The 21780-nt window shown below is 39.2% G+C and overlaps 1 protein-coding gene across 4 annotated transcripts in view; it reads right to left on the bottom strand.

Annotated features, from left to right (window-relative positions):
- The window catches only part of RFTN1 (raftlin, lipid raft linker 1), a 117003-nt gene that overhangs the window by 16452 nt on the left and 78771 nt on the right, over window positions 1–21780 (bottom strand). For all 4 annotated transcript variants that reach the window (XM_069007230.1, XM_069007232.1, XM_069007229.1 and 1 more), the window contains exons 5-7: window positions 15307–15730; window positions 10426–10629; window positions 1926–2041 (exon numbers count right to left, since the gene is read on the bottom strand). In XM_069007230.1, coding sequence (XP_068863331.1) covers window positions 1926–2041; window positions 10426–10629; window positions 15307–15730 — 744 coding nt within the window. The remainder of the gene's footprint in view (window positions 1–1925; window positions 2042–10425; window positions 10630–15306; window positions 15731–21780) is intronic.

Below are 21780 nucleotides of genomic sequence, written 5' to 3' on the forward strand. Positions count from 1 at the left end.
AAAAGCAATATATATTAGGTCAAGCATGCAGGATACCTACCTGCCCCAAATATTTTGCATGTCTGGTTTAGTTTCTACTGAAAGAAATCCAGTTTGTGCACTGTGGGACCATTCTGTGAGGTGAAGTGAGGCATATTAAGGGTGGATCAGTGGGTTCACTTCAGAAAGGCACTCCTTATCTGAATTAAAATGCTTGTATGAACGCAAGATCCTCTAAACTTCCAGAACCAACAACCTTGTCCAGAAAGGAGTTCCACAGATCTGCTGCATAAATAATTACCTGAAGTATCTTCTTTTTGTTTGCTTTGCACCTGGCCCTGACTAGTGCCATTTGGCACTTAGTTCTTATACTGGAAGAGATGGCAAACAATCCCTATTTACCTCTTTCCTATGATTTAGGAGCTCTGTACCTATTCCATTCCCTGCAACTCTTCTCTTCTCCAGGCTGAAAGGATACATCACGTAAAGTCTTCCTTTTATGGAAGCTGTCTGTATTACTGAGCATGCCCACTGCTCTTCTCTGAACAATTACTGTGCTAACACAGCCTTCTGAAATAAGGTGCTGTCAAACACAGCTTACACAGTAGTATGCAGTATTATATACTTGCTATTTCTCCCTCTATTCATTTCCTAACAGTTTCAAACATATGGTTAACATTAATGCTTCTTAACGTTTGCCTTCTTGATCAGCCCTGACCTAATACACTCATGAAACCATCTGTCATTATTCCAAAACCTTGTTCCTGAGGGGCAACACCACAATTTGACCCTAAAAATGAACAACGATTTACACTCAAGTCTGTCATAACTGGAATAACATTTAATGCAATATAGGAATCATTTTTCAGACACACATCAGCAACAAGAAAAGCTGCTATTAACGCACTGAAGTGTTCTGCAAGTTGTTTGTAGCCATTACTATTTGGCCATTTCTTGCTGCACTACAAAATTATCATCTAATAACAAAACTCTTAATCCTAGTCTCCTGGAATTTTACACACTTACTCTAGCATCTGTCCCATCTTCCCTTAATCCCAAATTAAGGGATCTGTTCTTCTGGCATGTGTGTGCCAAAAGGAGGGACTATCTGTCTAAGGATTTTACACCCTTTACTATACTTTCCAAGTGAAATGATCAGGTATTGCCTTTGTAGATACACAACACCTATTTCTAGCAGACATCAGATAGAACAAAAAAAACCTTCTAAGAGTTATGCAACTTATTCTTTTTCCCCCATGTTCTTTTTGCTTCAAGTCACAAAGAATTTAGGCCCAGCTATTTAAATACACGGGTACTGTGTGTATCAAATTTGCTGTGGAAGATCGGTCTGCAGTGCTTCATAAATTGATTCATAACTATATAATCAGTTTATGATCTGTCCTAAGCAGTGCTTCTACTGATCTGCGTGGGCACCTGGATCTGCAGAAGGCCAAGTTGTGACACATTTGGTTTGTTTATAGGGGCCTATCCAGAATATGCAGTTCTTTCAGCATAGGAAGGAGGTCAGACAGAGCGCAGGCAGCTCTCTGTGCCTTCCTGCTGCAGCTACGCCTGCCGACCTAAAGGGCTGCCTTCTTTAGAACTGCGATGCCACAGTGACTTGTGTGATCATGTTGCCCTGACAACCAATGGAGATCCTCTCTGCAGTTAATCTAGCAGACATCTGTAATTTTGAGACAGACAGCCCTGAGTTTCATTGCTCACTGTCACTCACATTTCCGACCTCCCAAAAAAAGCATGAGGTTTATCAAGATCAGAAGTACGTCGTACAAACCCAGAGTGTGGTGAACTGGCATTACTGTTAACGTTGCATCCCTTTACCTCAACTGCCTGTCTGGTACTGTTGGAGCACAGATCAGTATGTGAGAGTCTTGGAGTGTTTTCATTTACAAAAAAAAGTCAAAGAAGAAAGACTATACACATACCTTCAAGACAGTCCACTGCTCTACCACAATTGCATCATAGCCCTGCGTGGTTTTACTGTCTTCCACAGCAACATCTTCAAAGAGAAATACTCCATCCATTGTCCCATGTAAAGAATCTGTGAAAACACAGGGCTGTCTGTAAGCTTCATAGAAGGCACTCCATGTGTAGTGAGGCATCTGAATTTATTAATAACATATTCTTCCAAGGATGTTACTAAAATGTTCATAGACATTCTTTGACAGTCCAGCTCTATTAAATGAATGAGACTTGTATCTCTAGCAGTTCTTAAAAGCAATACTACTCTCTAATAGCAAAACTTCGCTGTCCAAGTCTCTTATTCCACCCTTTGCCATCAGAAACCACAGCTCTCCCATTCTGAGCAGGCAAAAGTAATTCAGTCCTCAGTTCAACAGTACTGCTCACCTACCTGAAGCTCTAAACATACTAAAGACCATGTATTATGTCAATGTGTTATTTTCAAGGGGTTTTGAAGGTATACTGATTTATTTTTATGATATTTATGATACTGATACTTGTGACTATATCCATTCATTCACATCAGTCAGAACCCTGCACATGGATCAGCCACTGCAGCTACAATGATCTACACGGACTAAGGATGATCTGGCATATCTGAACAGTGTGAAAGAAAAGATACATTCATAACTATTTAATCAATTTATGAAGGCATTCTGACCATCTGGTTTAGCGCCTCTCTGTTCTCATTTGCATTCCCAACACGTTCAGCCTTTTTTCAGACAACACATACTCTTAAAGTTACTCGAGCAGCACTTTCTCCTTTAACTCAGCCACACACTCAATAACCAGAAATCACTCCAGAACTTAGGTTTTTGTCAGCTGCATGACAGAATAGAATCAGAGTAACTGAAAAAAGAAAAAAAAAGACTTATCTTTCTTTGTTAAAATAAGCTGATTGTTGGAACAATAGAATTATGCTTAGGAAAACTGTAAATAAGCAGGACTGCGCTCTTTACAAGCAGAGAAAACTCTTCTCACATTGTCAAAAGGAGTCTTTTTCAGCCCTTCTAATATGAACAATATATTTACTCTGTATGACTGATTATAAAGACCTTGCTTATCCCCTCCCCAAATGTTGTATTTTGCATGATAGTTTCCTTACATTTCTAGCAACACTATATTCCTTGAACTGGTATGACACATGTTTTTGAAATGCAGTCACACATGCCAAACTGACAGATTCTTGAACTGACAGGGGAGTCTTCTGGATAAGCCTGCTTAGGTGCTTCATCAGGGTCATCCTGCTTTCCTGGTGGATGTTACGAGGTCAAGAAATGCCAGCAGGAAGGAATTGCTGCCTCCAAGGGAAAACATTTATCAAACTCAGAAACAATTTTCACAAAGGAGGCAGTGAAGAGGATTAAGAGGCTTCTTACCTCTTGCAGACACAAGCTCAGTCAACATCTCCCAATGTCATTATATGATCTAAATTCAATTTATTATCTGGAAATAACAAATTTGTTGCAGGCAATGCCCACAACAGACCAGACTCCTACATTTGGAGGCTTATGTTTACACACACATACACACACACTGCAGCAAGACTGTTGCTGCAGGTGTCAGTGCACAACCCCTCTGTTTCCATTTGCACAGTCCCTCTTTTGCTGCTGTTGCAGTCCAGTCATTAAGATGCAAGTGAGAAGATGCAAATACTTGTCTCTAAACTAACACAGCATTTTTTTCTGTTCACTTGTGTGAAGGAAAGAAGTGGCAAACCACTCACTAGGGATTGTTCTTGAGATTCTGTTGGGAGACTGAAAGAACAAGAAGATGACTCTGTCTACTTTCACACTGTTTCCACAGGCAGGTTTCCTGCAACTCTATTTAAAATAAAGAGAGACGAAGACTCCTCGCCACTACAGCAAGCCAGGATTACACATTGCTCCAAGGTGGATGAGCTGGACTACAAAGCAGTAACTCCTGTCATCCAGACAGATTTCTCATCCAAGTGAGAAGAACAGACATTTTTGTTGTGAAATAACAAGCCAGATCACTAAGTAGCTGGATTACAGGTTTGAAAATGCAGGGAGAGAAAGCTTGTCACATTCCAAAGGGTACAAGATTTAATTACTGGATTTCATTCAAAAACAGCACTTTGTTAGACCTGACACTACAAAGGGGGAACCAACTCAACTTCTGTGAAATATCACATTCCAACACCCAAACGCATATCCAAATCTATTTCAGGATGCCTAATGTACAAATAGCCCTTTAATTTTCCAAAGGAGGGATGATGACGGGACAGCACCTAAGACTGAAAGCAGATCCCTACTAGACACGGACATCCAGATCTCACCAGAGCAGCTTTATACAGCACAAGTGCACTGCTCCTGTATTGTGAATTCCCTTACTGAAATTCAGTGTCACACTGTTGGCACAACTGCAGCTTGAGCTCTCCCCCCGCCCCGTGTTTGCCAGCTAATTAATAAGCAATCAAAACACAATCAGCAGGCGTGTGTTTACACTCAAGCGTAAATCATCCTTTATGTTTCATTCTGCTGCACATTCCACTCATGCAATTCACAGCTTTCACATATGTGAATATGATGGCATATAAGCAATGTTTTAGAAACCAATAGCTACAGGCAGCAGAAACTTCACTTGGCAGCGCTGAGTTAATGGCTGGACTCATGATCCTAAAGGTCTTTTCCAACCTAAATGTTTCTAAGACTTTGCTTCCTTGTTGGATATACAATGATTAGTATTGAAGGCTACCTCTATCAATCATACAATCCATTGATTTTTAATGGGTTTTTTTGCTAGGAAAGAAACACAGGGAAAATGAGAAAACTGGAAGGGGAAAATGGTGAGAGAAAGGCAGCTGCAAATGTAAAGAACGGTGTCTGTCCCACAGAGTGATGCTGGTGAAAAACTCTACAGAAACTGGCTGATGACAGGCACTGAGATTTCCCTCTCAACCAGAACCAACCTCCTCTCTACCTGTCATGCCACAGTGTTTTAAACATTCATGCCATGAATGCAGACCTGCCAATTCTCACATCTCACACCTTGCCCGCACATTTTACTTTTTACAGGTCAGGTACTACTCTTCCAGAGAAAAAGGGGAGGCACAGGAAAGAATAATTGGATCATTACTTCCTCTGCATGTGAAACATTTGGGATGCTGAGAATAATGCGGGAGAGGAGAAAGCCGCAGAAAGCAAGCTTGCAGGGTCGTGTTTTGAAGAAAAGGCACACATAACCCATGCTATGCTCTCAGGATCAGCAGGAATTTCAGGGAAACTCTTACACAGAGGTGTGGAAGGGCAAGGAGATGGACAGATGCACTGAGTCTATCTGCAGTACCTTTACCACACAGGGGCTCTACATATAAGAGCAACTTAAGTCAATAGTCACATTTCTAGAGCTGGCCCACTAGGTGAGATGGACATGATCTAACAGTTTCATGGAATCATAGAATAATTCAGCTGGATGGGAACCTCAGGAGGTCTCCAGTCCAACCACCTGCTCAAAGCAGTTTCCATACAACTGCAGACCAGACTGCTTGTGGCTTCATCTAGTTGCATCTTCAAAATCTCCAAGAACGAATACAGCACAACTTCCTAGGCAGCCTCTTCCAGAGAGTGACAGTTTTCATGATGAGAACGTGCTTTTTTATATCCAAAAAAGGACCTCTCTTATTTCAATGCATGTATATTTTTTCCAATCCTCCTACCACACACCACAATCAAGGGCCTGGATCCACCTTTTTTATAGTCTTCTCATAGGCACTGTTAGGTCCCCCAATGCTGTCCTTTCTCCAGGCTGAACTAACTCCCTCAAGTGCTGGTTCATCTTCAGCTTGCTGCCTACTATTGCCCTGGATCTTTCAACAGAGCTGCCACCCAGCCAGGCTGTCCCCACCCTGGATTACTGAAAAGGCCTCTCCCTTCCCAGAGGCAGGACATTTGTCCTCATGGAATTTCAAACAGCTCCTGCTGTCATGTCTTCCAGCCTGCCCAGGTTCCTCTGGACAGCAGCCCAGTTCTGAGGCACATCATCTCAGTCTCCTGAGTATGGGATTGTCCACAAACTGGACAAAAGCAAGCCTCATTGCCTCCTGTGCATCACTGATAAAACTGTTACACACAACAGGCCTCAGGATAGATCTCTGTGGTACTCCACTTGTTACTCCAGGTAAAGTGTGACCTATTAACCACGACCCTCTGAGTCTAGCCATGTAACCAGACTTCTACCCATCTAGGCTGCATGGTCCTAGCTTGGATACAAAAATATTGTGGGAGCCACTGTCAAACTCCCCTGATGCATTTACCCAAAATGACACCTACTGCTTTCTCTTCACACACAAATCATCATTTTATCACAGAGGACAATCAGTTTCCAGTATGCTTTACTCTTGTTAAATCTATGCTGGATGTCCCCAATCACTGTCCTCTCCTTTGTGTGTCCAGATATGTGTTCCAAGAGCACCTACCCAGTGATCCAGCCAGAAATGAAGTGAGGCAGACCACTTCGTGGGTCCCTGGTTTGTCCTTAAGGCTGTTTTTTTAAAGATGGGTGCAACCTTTGCCTGTGTCTGTGAAGACTAAGGCAAAGGAAGCACCAAGTACCTCAGTCTTATCTAGGTGTATCTAATCTCTTTTGTATATCCTGACATCGGATGAGGTGGATCATAACACAAATCCTACTGACTGTATCGGTCCAGGCCTAGATTTCCATTGATTATATTGGCACTTTGGGGTGACAACTCATACACAGATTCCTGCAGGGCAGATTTTACAGATACATTTATTCAACTGGATGTTACTTAACCTGTCTATAAATATCAGTCATCTAAAGCTTTAGATGGCGAGTTGGTCTTTCCAGTTTTCACTGTTTCTCATGTAAAGTATTTCCTGATTCTTATGCAGTTGTATTCTCTCTTGGTAATCTCTTGTTTAACAAGATTCAGCTCCTGGAACATAGCCTAAGTTTAAAAGTTCCTTAGAAATTCCAAACATTCATCCATTTGCAATAGGACAGTAAGAAACACCAATAAAACAAAACATTTTGACCTTGCTGTTTGTAGTATCACTTCCCAATCTCTACTCTTGAACTTCACTTTCTTCAAGAAAAGGCTCCAAAAGTAGAGGTTACAACCAATGTCCTTCCTCTGAAAATGTTCCATTACCACTGCATCTTTTATTAAGGTATCCTACTGTGCAGAAAAAGCCATTTTCACTGGGTTGTATAAATATTTGATGTAGCTCAATTGACAAAAACCTATTTTGATGTTCTTGCTTCTGATCTACAGGAGGTATATGGGAAAAGATTACTTACTTTACCATGACAGCTGTCTTAGCAGGCAACAATTTTCCCCTTGTTGTCTTTGAACTACAAATTCTCCTTATCTAGGAAAACTAACCTTTAGGCTGCTGTTGCTCTCAGTGAAGAAAACTAGCTCTCTATGGCTTTATACAGCACATGCCCTGAATGTCTGCCTTTGCTATGTATTTGCATTCCTCCCCCCTTCTGAATCTTTTCACCTTCAGTACACACAGAGAAAATAATTCCATATGAATGGTAGAAATCCCAGTACTTCAGTGGCTAAGGTGACAATAATCGGTCAAAGGCATCGCTGGCTCATCTCTGTCAGAGGCAGATGACAGAGACAATCAATCAGATTCTCTTAAAAAACCTGACTACTTTCTTCTTCCAAGCAGCCCACATTTTGTTTCATTTGCTTTGTGTTTAAGTACTGTCAATGTTTTCTGGCTGGTTGGCTGGCTTTTTCTACGTTTGAAAGGCAGAAAATTCACAGACAGAATGGTAGAACAAATACAAAAATGCCAGGCACTTAAAGGGCTGCAGTTCAGAACAACTGAAGATGAACAGGCTTGTGATTACTCTGTTAAGGCATCAAAATATAACCTTGAAGAGGTTTGACTCTTCTGCCTTCTCACACTGCTGATTGGAGACTTGCTGTTACAGGAAAGAAGGAGACCCCACCTGTTACTTCCTTTCCATTTGGTATTAATCTGCAGCTTGCTGCTGCAGTCCTCATTCTCACTAGAAGAGGGCAAGGGTGAATTCCTATGGTCACTTTAGACCACTAGGCAGGATCAGTTTACACGTGGGACTACAGGCAAAATTATCAATTACATGAGCTGGATGAAAAACACCAACAAATAACTTAAGTGCAAATTTAAATAAATAACTCTTATCTGCCAACATGAGAACATTCAAGGACCAAGCAGGCTGCAAAATCTGAATACATTTAATATATGGTGTAACTCTGCACGGCTTACATATTGTGATCTGCAATTGTGTTATATTTCTGTTTATAATTATCTGGTACAATAACCAAAAAGAAACAATTGTTACCAGTGAACTTTAAAACTCCTTTAAAGACTAATTATTAAACTGTTAGCAGAAGGAAGAAACAGATTTATGACTACTGACAATCTGGAAATCTTCACTTCATTGGGTATTCCAAGGACAAGGGGGAAAAGAAGAAGATAATAACCCTGTTTTTAAGTCTAATAATCAAAATAATGAATTCATATTTTAAGCCAGAAAGAAAACCAGCCCTCAGAACAAAGAAATGTGATACAGCCAATTAAAGAAAGTATGCTGATACTACCCTAATTTGGAAGAGGATTAATCAGTGAATAAGACCAGCCATGAAGAGCTGGATAGGCTGCCACAGAAGTCTAGGAAAAAGTAATGAGCTGAGAAGCCCCCAGACTCCTACGTCTTCTCTTGTCCCTACCCTGTGTTGTTTGATGCTGACTGGCATGTCAGTGAAAGAGCCGTTCCATTTCTCTGCAGCATAGCAAAAATTTAGGATTTAAATGATAAAACATTTAACTGCAATTGATAGCAACTTACAGATATTATTAGTAAACATTCTTCTAATAGCATAATACACTTTTAGAAACCTTGTTTCAGCTTTTTGATTTCGAAACCTGTTCTTCCTGTAACCATAAAATGCTAAAAAAAATGTTTATTAATCATTCATCTTCAATCACTAATCTAACTTAATCCTGAATCTGTCCACTTTTACATAATTTGTTGTCCTGTTTGCATTGAAACTTTATTGCCATCATTCAAGCCTACTTTATGTCCACAGACAGTTATCCAGCACTCATCCCTCTGGTATCCAAGTACATGAACCTCCCACAGGGCTCTGCTGTGTAAATGAACTCTAAAAGTTTAAATAACGGAAAAATTGTGTTTAAAACATTTTAGAGTGAACTGACAAGCAGATTTTATTTTTAAAAAACCCACTGAGTCTGATAACTGAGCCTGATAGAGCCAATTAGGTTTGCCTCTGTGCAATTTATATACATAAAGTAAATGACCGTTTGTTTTTAAGCAAGTTAACTAGCAATTACAAGGCCTTCCAGGAAGCTGTGTGAAAGCATTCCACCAGCTGAACTTTAGACCTTCCTTTTTTTTGCTACTTGTTTGTAAAATGAGAAATTAGGATTGCCTGTTAATTTCCTGATTGACTTTTACCAGAACTGAGTCATATTCCTGTGTTTTATCCTGGGTTCTGGAATTCAGAACAATAGTAAGAAGATGCTCTGGAAGCAGCTCCCCTATAATTTTGAGGCATAAAGCACCTAATCTTAGTAGCAATGTGCAATCGCTGGGTTACCACATTCCTTTTGAAAAATGCAAAACAAACCAAAATTAGGTGAAAGATTCAGCCATAAGCACTTTAACCACGAAGTATACCAGTCACATAATTTCCCAGTAAAATTAATCCAGCTGCAACTTCAACATTTTTATCCCCTTCAGTTGTTCTCATGGCTCCTTGGTTATGTCTCTCGGATCTATGCACCAGAGTCCTTCTCTGTACAGCAGGCTTGCCTTCAAAGCCATGGTGGCCACAAGTGTAGTACAGACTGGCTACAGTACTAAGCTGGACCCAGTGCCACTCTTCCACAACATGCAAAAATCTAGGACTTCTAATCTTCTTGAATTAAGACCAAAATTTATCCATCACTCTAGCTAAGATGAAACAAAAATAGAAGACAATTTTGTAAAACAGTGTGCCATCCAGGTGGAAAGGGTCTCTGCAAGAACTGGAAGTAACCGATGTCTTGTGGGCCAGATAACACTTGAGTCCTTGCACTGACCTGCAATCAGAGCCACACATGCAGTGTGTAGCTGGACAGCTAAGTCACCCTTCTATTTATGTCATCTGCTTTGCAGTCTTATTAGTTTAATTCACTTGACTTCGTACTGTTTATTAACTCTGTATATTTCTGCAATTACAAAATCATCTCTAGTATGTTTATAAAATACAATACATGATTTGTTTTCCTTATTCAAATGCCAAAATATTTTCTGTAAGTTCATTCCATTTCACTGAAAGAGGCTGATCTAATAGAAATCTGCCCCAAGCCTACATTAAAACACCTCCCAAATGTCTTCTCTTCAAAGATAATGACCTCTATTAGAGGAGAAAGGAAAATAATCACAGCATAATGCTTTCTGTAATTTCCATACCATTTACCATTCCAAGGCTGAAGATGGCGTTTACCAATGAGCCTCCTTTCCTGAAGTGATCTGTCATGTGCTCCAGCCAATTTGCTTCTAAGCTGTTGACAGTCTGCCCATTCCTGGAGATCCTCATAGGGATAGTCACTGTATAATACTGGCTGCATTTTTGTGGGGTTTTGGGCTTGTTGAAGAGAACGAAGATCTCTGCTTCTACCAAAGAGTGAAAAAATGGAATAAAGCAACAACCATATCAATAAAATTTCACGTAAAACAAAGTATAACCCACTGTTTGCCCTTGCCTAATTACACTGTGCAACTGCAAAAAATTGTTTGGGATGCGGTTATCTCCTTAATGCATTTCTACAGCATCCAACACAGCAGGACTCTCTCAAGACCCAATACAGTATTTTGTTTGCTGTTACAGTATTTCTCACTCAGAATGGATTCACTGTTGATAATGAAACATTTAAAGACAGTACTACCTGAGTACTAATGCAACATTCCCCTATGGGAATCATCTGTTCAAATATGAAATCTTACTGCAAATTTAGAAGGAATTGCATTCTGTAGATCATGGCCATTAAAGTATTAAATAACTTGGTTTTGATAACACAAAAGCATGGAACAAGCCAATAGCAGCCTCATCTCAAGAAAATGCAATGAATCATTCATGTAGAGACTATGGGAGCTTTGTTGATTTACTCTGGATCTGAGCCAGTGTGAGACATTAACACAACAGCAAATGAAGAATTTTAAAAATGGAATTGTGAAGAGTCTTAAAAATTAGAACTAGACCCTTTTCTGTGTCTTTTCCAGTATATTTTAGGAGCAGTTACTACGGGCAAAAAAGTCATTGCTGACAGCAAAGCTGAGCTTTCACAGCCCTAAACTGGAATTAACTTTTAAAGCAGATATCCTTCTCAGAAGGGTATAACCATAATTAAAATAACCAATAAAAAAACTTTGGACATTATCATTTTACTTCTTAATGGACATGGAAATCAAAGGTAGAATTTCTATTGACTTCCAAATGCAAAAATTCTCCCCAAATATATTAATATGAAAGGTAAAGACATTATATGAAATTCCTTCACTCAATAAGCTCCTCTGGTTTCCAAGCTATTATATTCTAACTTCAAGCAAAAGTAAAGAAAAATGTTAAGACTGCTCTCTAACAAACGTCACTGAGCAAGAAGCAGTGTGTAAATTGAAAAAGATATCAGAAGGGAGATGCTCAGAAACAGGCTGGCAGCACTTGAAGAGAAGAGCTGAAAGCCCATAACCAACATGAAAAGAGACCTAATGATCTCAGACATGAACTATATTTCAAATAGAATAGAAAGGAATAAACATTAATGTGAATCCTCTTGCTGTTTACCACTTGTTTAGAAAGAATGAAATCCTAGCTCAGAAAAGCACACACAGAGCTTCTCTCATCATTTTGTTTCTGACCCCCAGAACAGTGTTTTGTTGAAAACAGAGATCTTTCTGGTGCATATTAAGACACTGATCTGAGAAGCTGGACATGATCCAGCTATGTCTGTTCACAGCCCTGAGATCCAGTCATATCCTGGGCCGCATCCAAAGCAGCGTGGCCAGCAGGGCAAGGGAGGAGATTCTGCCCCTCTGCTCCTCTCTGGTGAGACCCCACCTGGAACACTGCATCCAGCTCTGGGCTCCCAGCACAGGAAGGACGTTTGCAATGCGTCCAGAGGAGGCCACGAAGACGATTAGAGGAATGAGGCACTTCTTCTATGAGGAAAGGCTGTTAAAATTTGGGCTGTTCTGATAGCTGAAGTGGCCACCGAAAAACAGAGACTAGACAAGAATAAGGGAATAAAGGTAGGTATTTATTTGAAAAGCTTTCAAAGGTACACCCGGAGCAGGCCAAAGGCTATACCCAAGATGGATCCCAGGTCACGGGTTTTTCACACTTTTATAAGTTTGGTTCATTTGCATATCAGGGTTAATTCTCCAGTTAAAACTTCAGTCAATGATGTAACTACCCCAAGTTTGCCCTCCTCTTAGTTTACAAATTTTGGGCCTAGGGCAATCTGGGTGTCCTTGGAGAGCAAGCTTGAAGAAGCTTGCTATGTCTAACCAGCATGAGAGAACAGCAACTAACAGACTACAAGAAATTTCAGAGTTACACACTAGGCAGTACAGGATTTGAAAAATATAAAAGTTAAAACCTAAGGCATCAGTTCAGCCTGGAAAGACCTCAGGGCAACCTTCCAGTACCTGAAGGGAGCCTACAAGAGAGCTGGAGAGAGATTTTTTACCAGGGCACATAGTGATAGGACATGGGGTGATGGCTTCAGACTGAAAGAGGGCAGGGTTAGATTAGGTATTAGGGAGAAATTCTTCATGGCAAGGGTGGTGAGGCCCTGGAACAGATTTCTCAGGGAAGTTCCCTGCCAGATGACTGCCCCATCCCTGGACAATCATCTAATGGAAGGCATTGTCTAACCCAGTCACTACTGACAACAGATTTCACCAGTGACCCTGAATCCTTAAGCATGGCCGAAGACACCCTTCAGTTTGGTTTTAAGTAACACAGCACTTTTGGACATACCATTGGAATATCTGTACCTTGTTCACAGGCAAATATTTTTCAGCATTGCTTTGAAAAGCCTTTTAAAAAGGGGGGAAGTGAATGAGCACTACAAAACATTCAGGAATCAAGTGAAGAAGCATAAAAATAAAACTTGAATAGTATAAAACCTAAAATAAAGAGCACATTTGAGATCCCACAAAGAGTAAGGAATATTAACTTTTTTCCTGAAGCTTTCTATAGGGGAGAAGGAGTTCAAGAGTGGTAACTTCATATGGAATACGTAGGGAAAAAAAAAAAAACAACCACCTGATGCTTTCAATCTTCACACTCCCAAGGAAGGATGGAGAACTGGTGCCAAAAACTGAAATACATTTTCCATGGGAGGAAAAGGGAGTGCTGTAATAACAAAAATTCATTCAAGAGTAATAAAGAAGTCAGCAGTGTTGTACAGGATTTGAAAAATTTCTACTTTAGATGAGCTATCAAATAAAACTGCCTTCTCAGACCTGCAGCCTTGGAAAGTATGTGCATAACTCAGCAATTAAAAAAATGCATGAAAAATAAAGCCAAAAAGTGCTCAAAGAAAGATAACTGAGGAAACTAAATAGATTTTTAAAATAAACCCTCTTTTCTGGGAAATTAGCAGCAATTCTAGGATGTTACAGACAAAAGCTGGGAAGACTAAAGGTGATCAAGTTCACATTATGCAGAAATATTAAGAACATGGTTACTTGAAGCAAAAGAATTTCAATGTTCAGTATGGAGAGGAACAGCATGAAAGAGATGATTAAACTTGCTAAGTTAACTCTCTCCAAGATAGCATATATAAAAAGAGAAAGAACTGATCTGGTTAGACTTGCAGGTAACAAATTTGTAACCATAAAACTAATAGAGGTTTTACGTGTAAAATTCTAGTGTTGTGACAAGCCGCCTTCAAGGCTGTAGACCAGAAGAGATTGTTCAAACAACAGCTATGCTTTGACCCAATCTGGGTGCCCCCTTGCCCAACAAAAACTGAAGGCAGTGTGTTGGAACATTACTAGAGTGTGATCCAAACTGGATCCAAACACTAATTACACCAAACTGCAACAGAAACCAAGACAATAATCCAAGGAGTACAATGCAAAGTCATTCTCGATCCTATATACAAAATTCCCAACGGGAATTTTGACTGAATCTATGTAAAGCCTTAGAGAATAGGGATAAATTAAAGTCAAGGACAGTACCAGCTTTAGAAATTTCACCTACATTCCCCCTGCATAGATTTGTAGCCTGTAAGGAAATGAAGGAAAGCAGTAAGAGAAATGAGTGTAAACATGGTTTTCTTGATTTTAAACAAACATAGAAAATAAATGTATTTTGAGGCTTAAACTGGAAACACAGCAAGAATATTTCTCCTTTTAATTTTCTACATTTTTCTGGTCTACATCCTATTTTAAACTACAGTTCCTGCTACGGAAGTAACCTTTGAGCAACAAACACCTTAAGGAGGGTGTTTTGAGACTTCAGCTTAGACTTGTGGTCTCTGATGGCATAAAATGACATTTAAAAAGTGGAAAGCCCACCTGAGGAAAAATATGCCAAAGAAATGAAAGAGATAAAACTAGTATATGGCCAAAAATATTAAAAAAAAAAAAAGAGAGAGAGAAAAAAAAAAGGGAAGTGAAGGCAAATTATTATGAGCCCCATTACCAAGATTTTGTTATGAATTAGCAAACATGGGTCATTAACAAAAATAACTGCTGTTTTCCAGTAATTACAATTCTGACTGTAGCACTGACCCCCAGACTGACTGTAGTATACTAGGAGACTTCAGAGTCCAGATCACATGTATTTCTGCTGTTTCTGAGGTGGTTTAATTCCAGCTATCTGTTCACCTGCTACAAAGGGGCTAACTGTGATAAGGCTTTGTGAATTATTCCTTCTATGGCTGCAAAAGCTTGTCAGGCAGATTAGGAGGGCTTTTTATTCAAACAGATAAAAAGGATACAAAGATCAAAAGCTCTCAGGGTATGGCAACAAATACAGAAACGAACCAATTCAGCTGAACAGTAGACAAAAATAAGTCTTTACACTCAAGCATACATATGGGCCATAACAAAGCTGCACCTGCTTATATCGTCTCTTCCTTTGCCATCTGACTCATGCTTAGCTGGTGTGAACTGTGTAACCATGCTGAAATCAGGTTAAGTGGCTCATTTGGGGCATCTTTCCTTCACTATCTCAGTGGTAATGTCCCTGCTGCGCCCCCACCCCCCAAAGGAGCTGGGAAGGTAACTGAGGCAATTTTAACTTGGCTTTTATGTACGAGAGGTCACCGCAGTACTTACTGCCAGTAAGTGGTTTTAAACATCGTGCTGGTGTTTCATTCTCTGCAAGTCCATTTGTCTTGTCTGCTGCTTCTCTCACACTCGGGTTCTCATGTTGAGACTGTTCCTCACTTCCCTTCACAGACTTGGAATTCAGCTCTTCAGCAGCCTGTCCTTCACCTCTACAGCCCTCTCTGGATGTGGCACATTGGTCAGCACTTTGCTCACTCTGTGCTGGAGTACTGCATCCATCAGTGCTGTCTATTTTCTCGCCATCCGGTGAAGCATGATCCTCGGGGTAATTTGAAACATTTTTATTATCTCTTGATTGCACAGAGTTGTTACTGGCAGGTGTCAGGGAGGCGCTGACAAGACAGTTCTTTTGGGAATGGTACTGAGGTATAATTCCAACAAATTTCAGGCCTTGACTTGCAGCATCTTGAATCTACAAGTTGAAGAAGATTAGATTTTTAACTGTCAAGCTGTCTTAGCTAAATAGAAACACAGAAAATAACACCCTTCAAGGCAGCGAGCATGTCATTTTGCTACTTTTGTCCACTACCACTAGAAATTGTCGTGTTGCATTTATATGAAAGGTACATTCTGAAAAAGCAGCATGAAAAGTTGCCTAAACCATCTGAAATAATGTGAAAATGGAGGGGGGAAAAGAAAGAAAAAAATGGAAAAAAGAGAAAACGCCTACATATTACTCCACGAGACAAAATCTGTTTGAAAAGCTTATTTATTATAAAATAGTAGAAGTGGTACTTCTTACAAAAATATTTTTGCATTGATCTTAAGAAATCTGAGACTTTTTATTATATCTTCTGCTGTATTAGGTGTGTGATTATGACATTTATGCAAGGAAAAGCTTACTAATTCTATAATAACAGTTGTTGCTTGTCCTATTTTGGATTGAAACACGAACAGCAAACTTTCACATAATGAGCGCATAAAAGCAAAGCTATTTTAATACACCATTTTTGGGAAGATACAGAACTCAGAATAGAAAAAGGCATTGTGACATGAGCCAAGAAGAAGAAAAAGGAAACTAAAAGGCTCTATCATTAATCCTTTACACTTCAGGTAAAGGAGGAAAATGAAGGAATCAGATCACAAAAGATCCTAAGAATAAAAGCACTGGGCTAGTAGTCATGACAATTAGACAAAGCCAGAATTAGCTAACGAAGGTTTGAGACGAAGCAGAAAGAGAAATCCCTTTTAGGCAGACTCAGCACTATGGAGTCCTCAGCCTCACACTCCTCAAACCCAGGAGAAGTGCGAGTGCGAGACAGACTTCTGTGAAAACATACGAGTGTCTACTGCTCCATTTATCAAAATCACTCACCAAAATGGTTTCCATTTAATGTATACTCTTCACATAATGCAAAGTCTAAATACTCATAAATCTTTAAAGAATAAAAGCCTTGAGAATGAAGAAATAATTTCACTTTGTTGCATAACACAAAATTCCAAATAGTTGAAGTGTCCTAATTATTCACCTATGTTTAAGTTACGTGAACTTAGGAAAAAAAAGTTTAGCGAGACATTTTTCAGTAGCAAGTAAATAGGAAGAATTTTTGTATCTTTTTTAAATTCAAGAGGAAGCTGATTTCTGCATCTTCTCTACACGCTTTTTTTTTGGGTTGGTTTTTTTAAATGAATCATTTATTTCCTGGTAACGTGTTACTGCTCCCAACACACAAACCTACAGACGATGCCCGATCAACAAGAACTTCCTCTTTCAAACTACTATTATATTTTCCATGTTAAATTAACTCTTCATTTCATGATCACAGGAATTTAAACAGAGGCCTCCAGGAAACAAGACAATGGTCTTCATAGGTGTTTAGCCTGGGAAATGTGGGATGCTGACTTAAGTGAACCTCATTGCTAAACAGGACAATAAAAATACCACTAGCAGTATCCTGGCCAAAAGTGTATCTGTCTACAAAGAAAGTTAGCCTTTACCTTGCTCAGGAAGGTTTAAGTGAGTATCAGTGACAGATGCATTCATAATGTGCTCAGTGGTCCAGACTCTCCATTGTAACTGGATTAATACTTTTTTATATCGTTAGTGATAGAGTTACAAATTCATTTCATCTCTTATCACTCACGTACAGACACAACACTACATTTGTTTAGTAGGTTGCAGGGCAGCTAATTATAGAAATCTAACTAGTATGCAACTGTTAAGAGAGTTGGAGGACAGTACATATGTGGTAATATTACTGGTCCTGGTCAATAAAGACTGCTTGTCAATCTCCATCAGACTCCCACGCTGTGATTTGGATGAGAGGGAACAGCTTTCACAGATACTGTAGCTATGTTTTACAGTCTTGGCTTACTCAAAAAATTGTGTTTGTTCTAAGGAGTACTTGAAGCTGAGGTGTTTCTTCTGAGGCTCTTGTTCTCAAAATAGAAATGCGAGGAACTGAGAACCAAATTACAGTCTTACCTGTATTGGCCGAACAGCTTAGCAGGAAGATTGGAAAAAAGAGTTTGTATCTTCAAGGACTTTTCCCAAAAAAGTTAATACTGTATACTACAGAACACAAAATCTTATTTAAACATGTATTTCAAATTTTCCCAATGACATATGGCAAAACCAAGCATCTCATTATTCTCAATAAAGCCAATGTAGCAGGAAATGCTACATCAAAAGTGCGATGCAAGCTGCAGAACAGGAAAGTGATCCATCAGCAGACACAGTCTCTCAACTTTTCACAAAACCACAAATAAGACAGCTCTCATCAGAAAGTGTAAAGGCTGAACATATTCAAACTACAAGGACAATTTGGTTTTCAGGATCCTGCTGAGAGCTTAAATATTATTAAATTTTAGTTGCCTTCACATCCAGACTGAATCACACCATCCAGTACAACCACATTTTCTGTTTCCTGTATTTCAAAGATTGAATATGAATTTCAAAAAAAAAAAAACAAAAGCAAAACCAACCCAACTGACCAAACAAACCAACAAAACAAACAAACAACAAACAAAAAACCCCCCACAAAACCAAACCCACACCTCATTAACTGGAGAGGCTGTTCCCAGGAGATACATAGGACAGAAGGACTGTTTCTGCAAGCCACCTGCAGGTTTTGGACCCTCTTGAGGAATCCTGTGCTGGTACACACAGACAGGCAAGTCTGTCACAGCCTTTTGGAAAAACATCTCAGCAGATGCAGTGCTGGGAATCAGTAAGAAGGCAAAGTATGGGAGAAAGAAGGGGTAAAGCTGAAGTGAATGGGAAGAACATGATGCTACTTGGACAGGATCACCCAAGACATATTCCAGATCAGATAAATAACACAATTACTTGTCTTTACCTGCCAGTTTAGAGCACTAACAAAGAGCACTAACAAAGGTCAGTGTCACACTGCATTGTATGAGTAAATGAAAGGAAAAAACATAAAAACAACTACATCTCTACCACTTTTCACATCAGATAAAAATCTAGATTAAAAATGCCTTTACATTAGGTGATCAATACTAATCTCTACGGTTTGACGACAATTTTTATAATTCAAAAATACTATATACTTGCCCTTTACATCTTGGGAAATTTTGAAAAGGGAAATTCCAACAAAATTAAAAAAAAAAAAAATTCTTTGCTTCTTTCCCCAGATGGGAACAGAAACATTTCCATTGCCTCATAAAGTACTGCTTGGATGATATTAACCACAAATACAAGACCAGATCTCCATCACAAAAGACGTTATTGTTCAACCACAGAAGCAGAACTTAACTAATTTATTTCAATCTGGATAAACCCCCAAGTGGGTACATCCAAATTTATTTGCAACTGGCTTGCATCAAATTGGATTTATGGCAGTTTAAAAATAGAATCTGCTTGAAGAAGGGGTGAAATTTCATGTGTACAGAGGGCCAAGGCAGTTAAAGAATTTAATGTCATCCCTATAATTTGCTTGATTAGAAACCTGGCATTTTCCCGGAGGGGGAAAAAATGACAGATTTAGCCTTTGCTGTCTGCAAAATAAATACCAAATCTCCCACCAACTTCAGAAGGAATAGGAACAAGCACTGTGTCCAACACTGATGTCACTACCTTAATTGAATTTTAGCTGGGGCACTTGTGTTAACATTCTTAACATTTGTGAAATGTTATTGTTTATTTCAGAACTGCCTGACTGCTATTTTTATACTGCATTTGGAAGAAAAGGAGCCATCAGCAGCACAAAGCAGTGTCACTAAATATTACGTTGATGTAGCAAATTTATGTCCCATCTTTTTAAATATTTCTGATTCTCTTGAAGGCTCCCTACCTTAATTAGAAAATGGCTGACAGTCTAAATTAAAGATCTGTAAAGCCACACCTGGCAACAGCATGGCTGAATGATGAAATCCTCTTTTCTGGAAAGTACTTGTTTTACTCTATAGCTCTCACAGTCATGTGAGAACCCATATTCAAAAGCTCATTTTGAACAGCCACATACAGGTTCTCTTTTCAAATCTATTTTGAATAAAGACACTTGGCAAATCCACTGTACAGCCCACATATTGTGCTCTGTGTTTCTTGTTCCATTATCAGCTCTGTAATAATCTCCTATTGACAGCGAGCATGATGGTACTCTTATAAATATGGAAACTCAAGCATATAGATCCCATGCTGAACAGACTCATACACTTTTGTCAGCTTCAGCAATTGCTTACAGGGAGATCCTGATCATATCCCAGTGGGATGGCACACAGAAAATCAAACACTTCCAGCAAGCTCAGGGCAGTATTCCACCAAAATCAATAAAAATACAAAACAACACACAGCAATTTAATAATGATGATCTCTCTCAGATAAGAATTTCAAACAAATTATTTAGTAAGTACTAGGAATTTCTCTTAACTCTTTAATGCCAGGAGCTGGACATTTTTGGGATGTGTCCAAAGGAAAAGCAGTTTTACTAATGTCATCAAGGTACTTGAGTTTACAGCAGTCCTAAATGGTCTCAAGGCTTACACTTTCCGATGAACTGGGAAAAAACACCTTCAAAACTTAGGCACTAGGAGTGAACACTTCATTAGCAGGTTTTCTATATAGTTCATTATATAACAAGCTACTGAAAGAATTTAGTAAAACCCAGAAACAATTTATGAAGAGCACACATAGCAAAAATGCTCCTAGTATTTTCCAGGAGCAAGAAACTGATTTTCTGATGGTCAGATGCACTTAGTTAGCTCTGCTGTGAACTTTGGGAAAGACTGCTACTTAATCCTACTGAGGGCCAAACATATGGCCTTGGAAACAAAACCTGGTTAATTTTGCTTAGAGCTGTCTATTTAAACCAAGTATGAACTATCTTAGTCAACAAAAGAAATGCTTGTCTGTCTGTTTACTTAGTTGTTGTTTTTAAAAGAACAATGTAAAAGGCATTAGGTGTCATAATGTGCACCAGAAACCAGATCAGTCCATTTCTCTACCTTTGTTTTAGGATTCAAACAAATCTCCTTTGAAAACAGACAGCATCAGGGATCTTCATGCAAAAAACATAATCTTGTGGTTTGAGGAGAATGCTATGTACTGTATGCCAGGAGTTGGAACTGGAAAAGTATGCTCAAGACTACAGTCTTCCAACTATGTCCTCCTCCTTTAATATTTAGTAGAACATGTTTCATCATAAATACTGTACACCCCCCTCTCAGTCTGCTCATTTCTGGAAACAGATGTTTAAAATTAAGACAGGCTTTTAGTCTGCCTCTTATATTTTCCGTAGGTCTCACATACTCCTTCCTTAGAAGACAGGAACAGTCATCAAGAGTTTACTGCTTATTTTAAAACCAACTAAGCTTAGCTAATGTTCTAAAGGAGGATTTAGTTCTTTCTATACAACTCAAAACTTTTGCAACTTTGGTATTTTTGCATCTCTAAAAACACATTACAAAAAAAAGATAATTCTGCTAATCAAATAGCAAAGCATCAGCTGCTCATCATTTTTCTGTTCTATTACTCCAGACTGTTTCACTCCTTGCAGATTTCCAAACCATGCAAACTTTCTGACTAGGATGCTCCATTGTTTAAGCCTGTATTTCCCATGCATTTTTAACATCTTCCAGTTTAAACTCACTCAGTTTGAGTTTGAGATAGATAGTTCATGCTCATATACATAGAAGTGAATATAAATGTAGGTTTTAGAAAGTGAAATCCCAGTCTGCATTCGAGTTTTCAAATTACTGAGTGTTTTCACTGTCAATTACACCAAAATAGGCCATGAAGGATAAAACACTGGAGGGATGCCTTGGAAAATGCTACCATAATCCCAAACCATTGACTTGCCATTTTAAGATCTCACTGCATTTTTGGCAGAGGCACAAGAACTAGAACAAGAACAAGGTAGAGAACAAGGCACTGAACAGGGCAGGAAAGCAAGCTCTGCAGTTTTACATGTTCCTTGGTAGTAGCCTCTGCAGAAGGGACCTGAAGCCTACCAACAACACAGGGAGAAATGTACTGAAGCAAGCAGCTACTGCAACTTACTG

This window comes from Aphelocoma coerulescens, chromosome 2 (genome assembly GCF_041296385.1).
Source record: "Aphelocoma coerulescens isolate FSJ_1873_10779 chromosome 2, UR_Acoe_1.0, whole genome shotgun sequence".
Taxonomy (NCBI): Eukaryota; Metazoa; Chordata; class Aves; order Passeriformes; family Corvidae; genus Aphelocoma; species Aphelocoma coerulescens.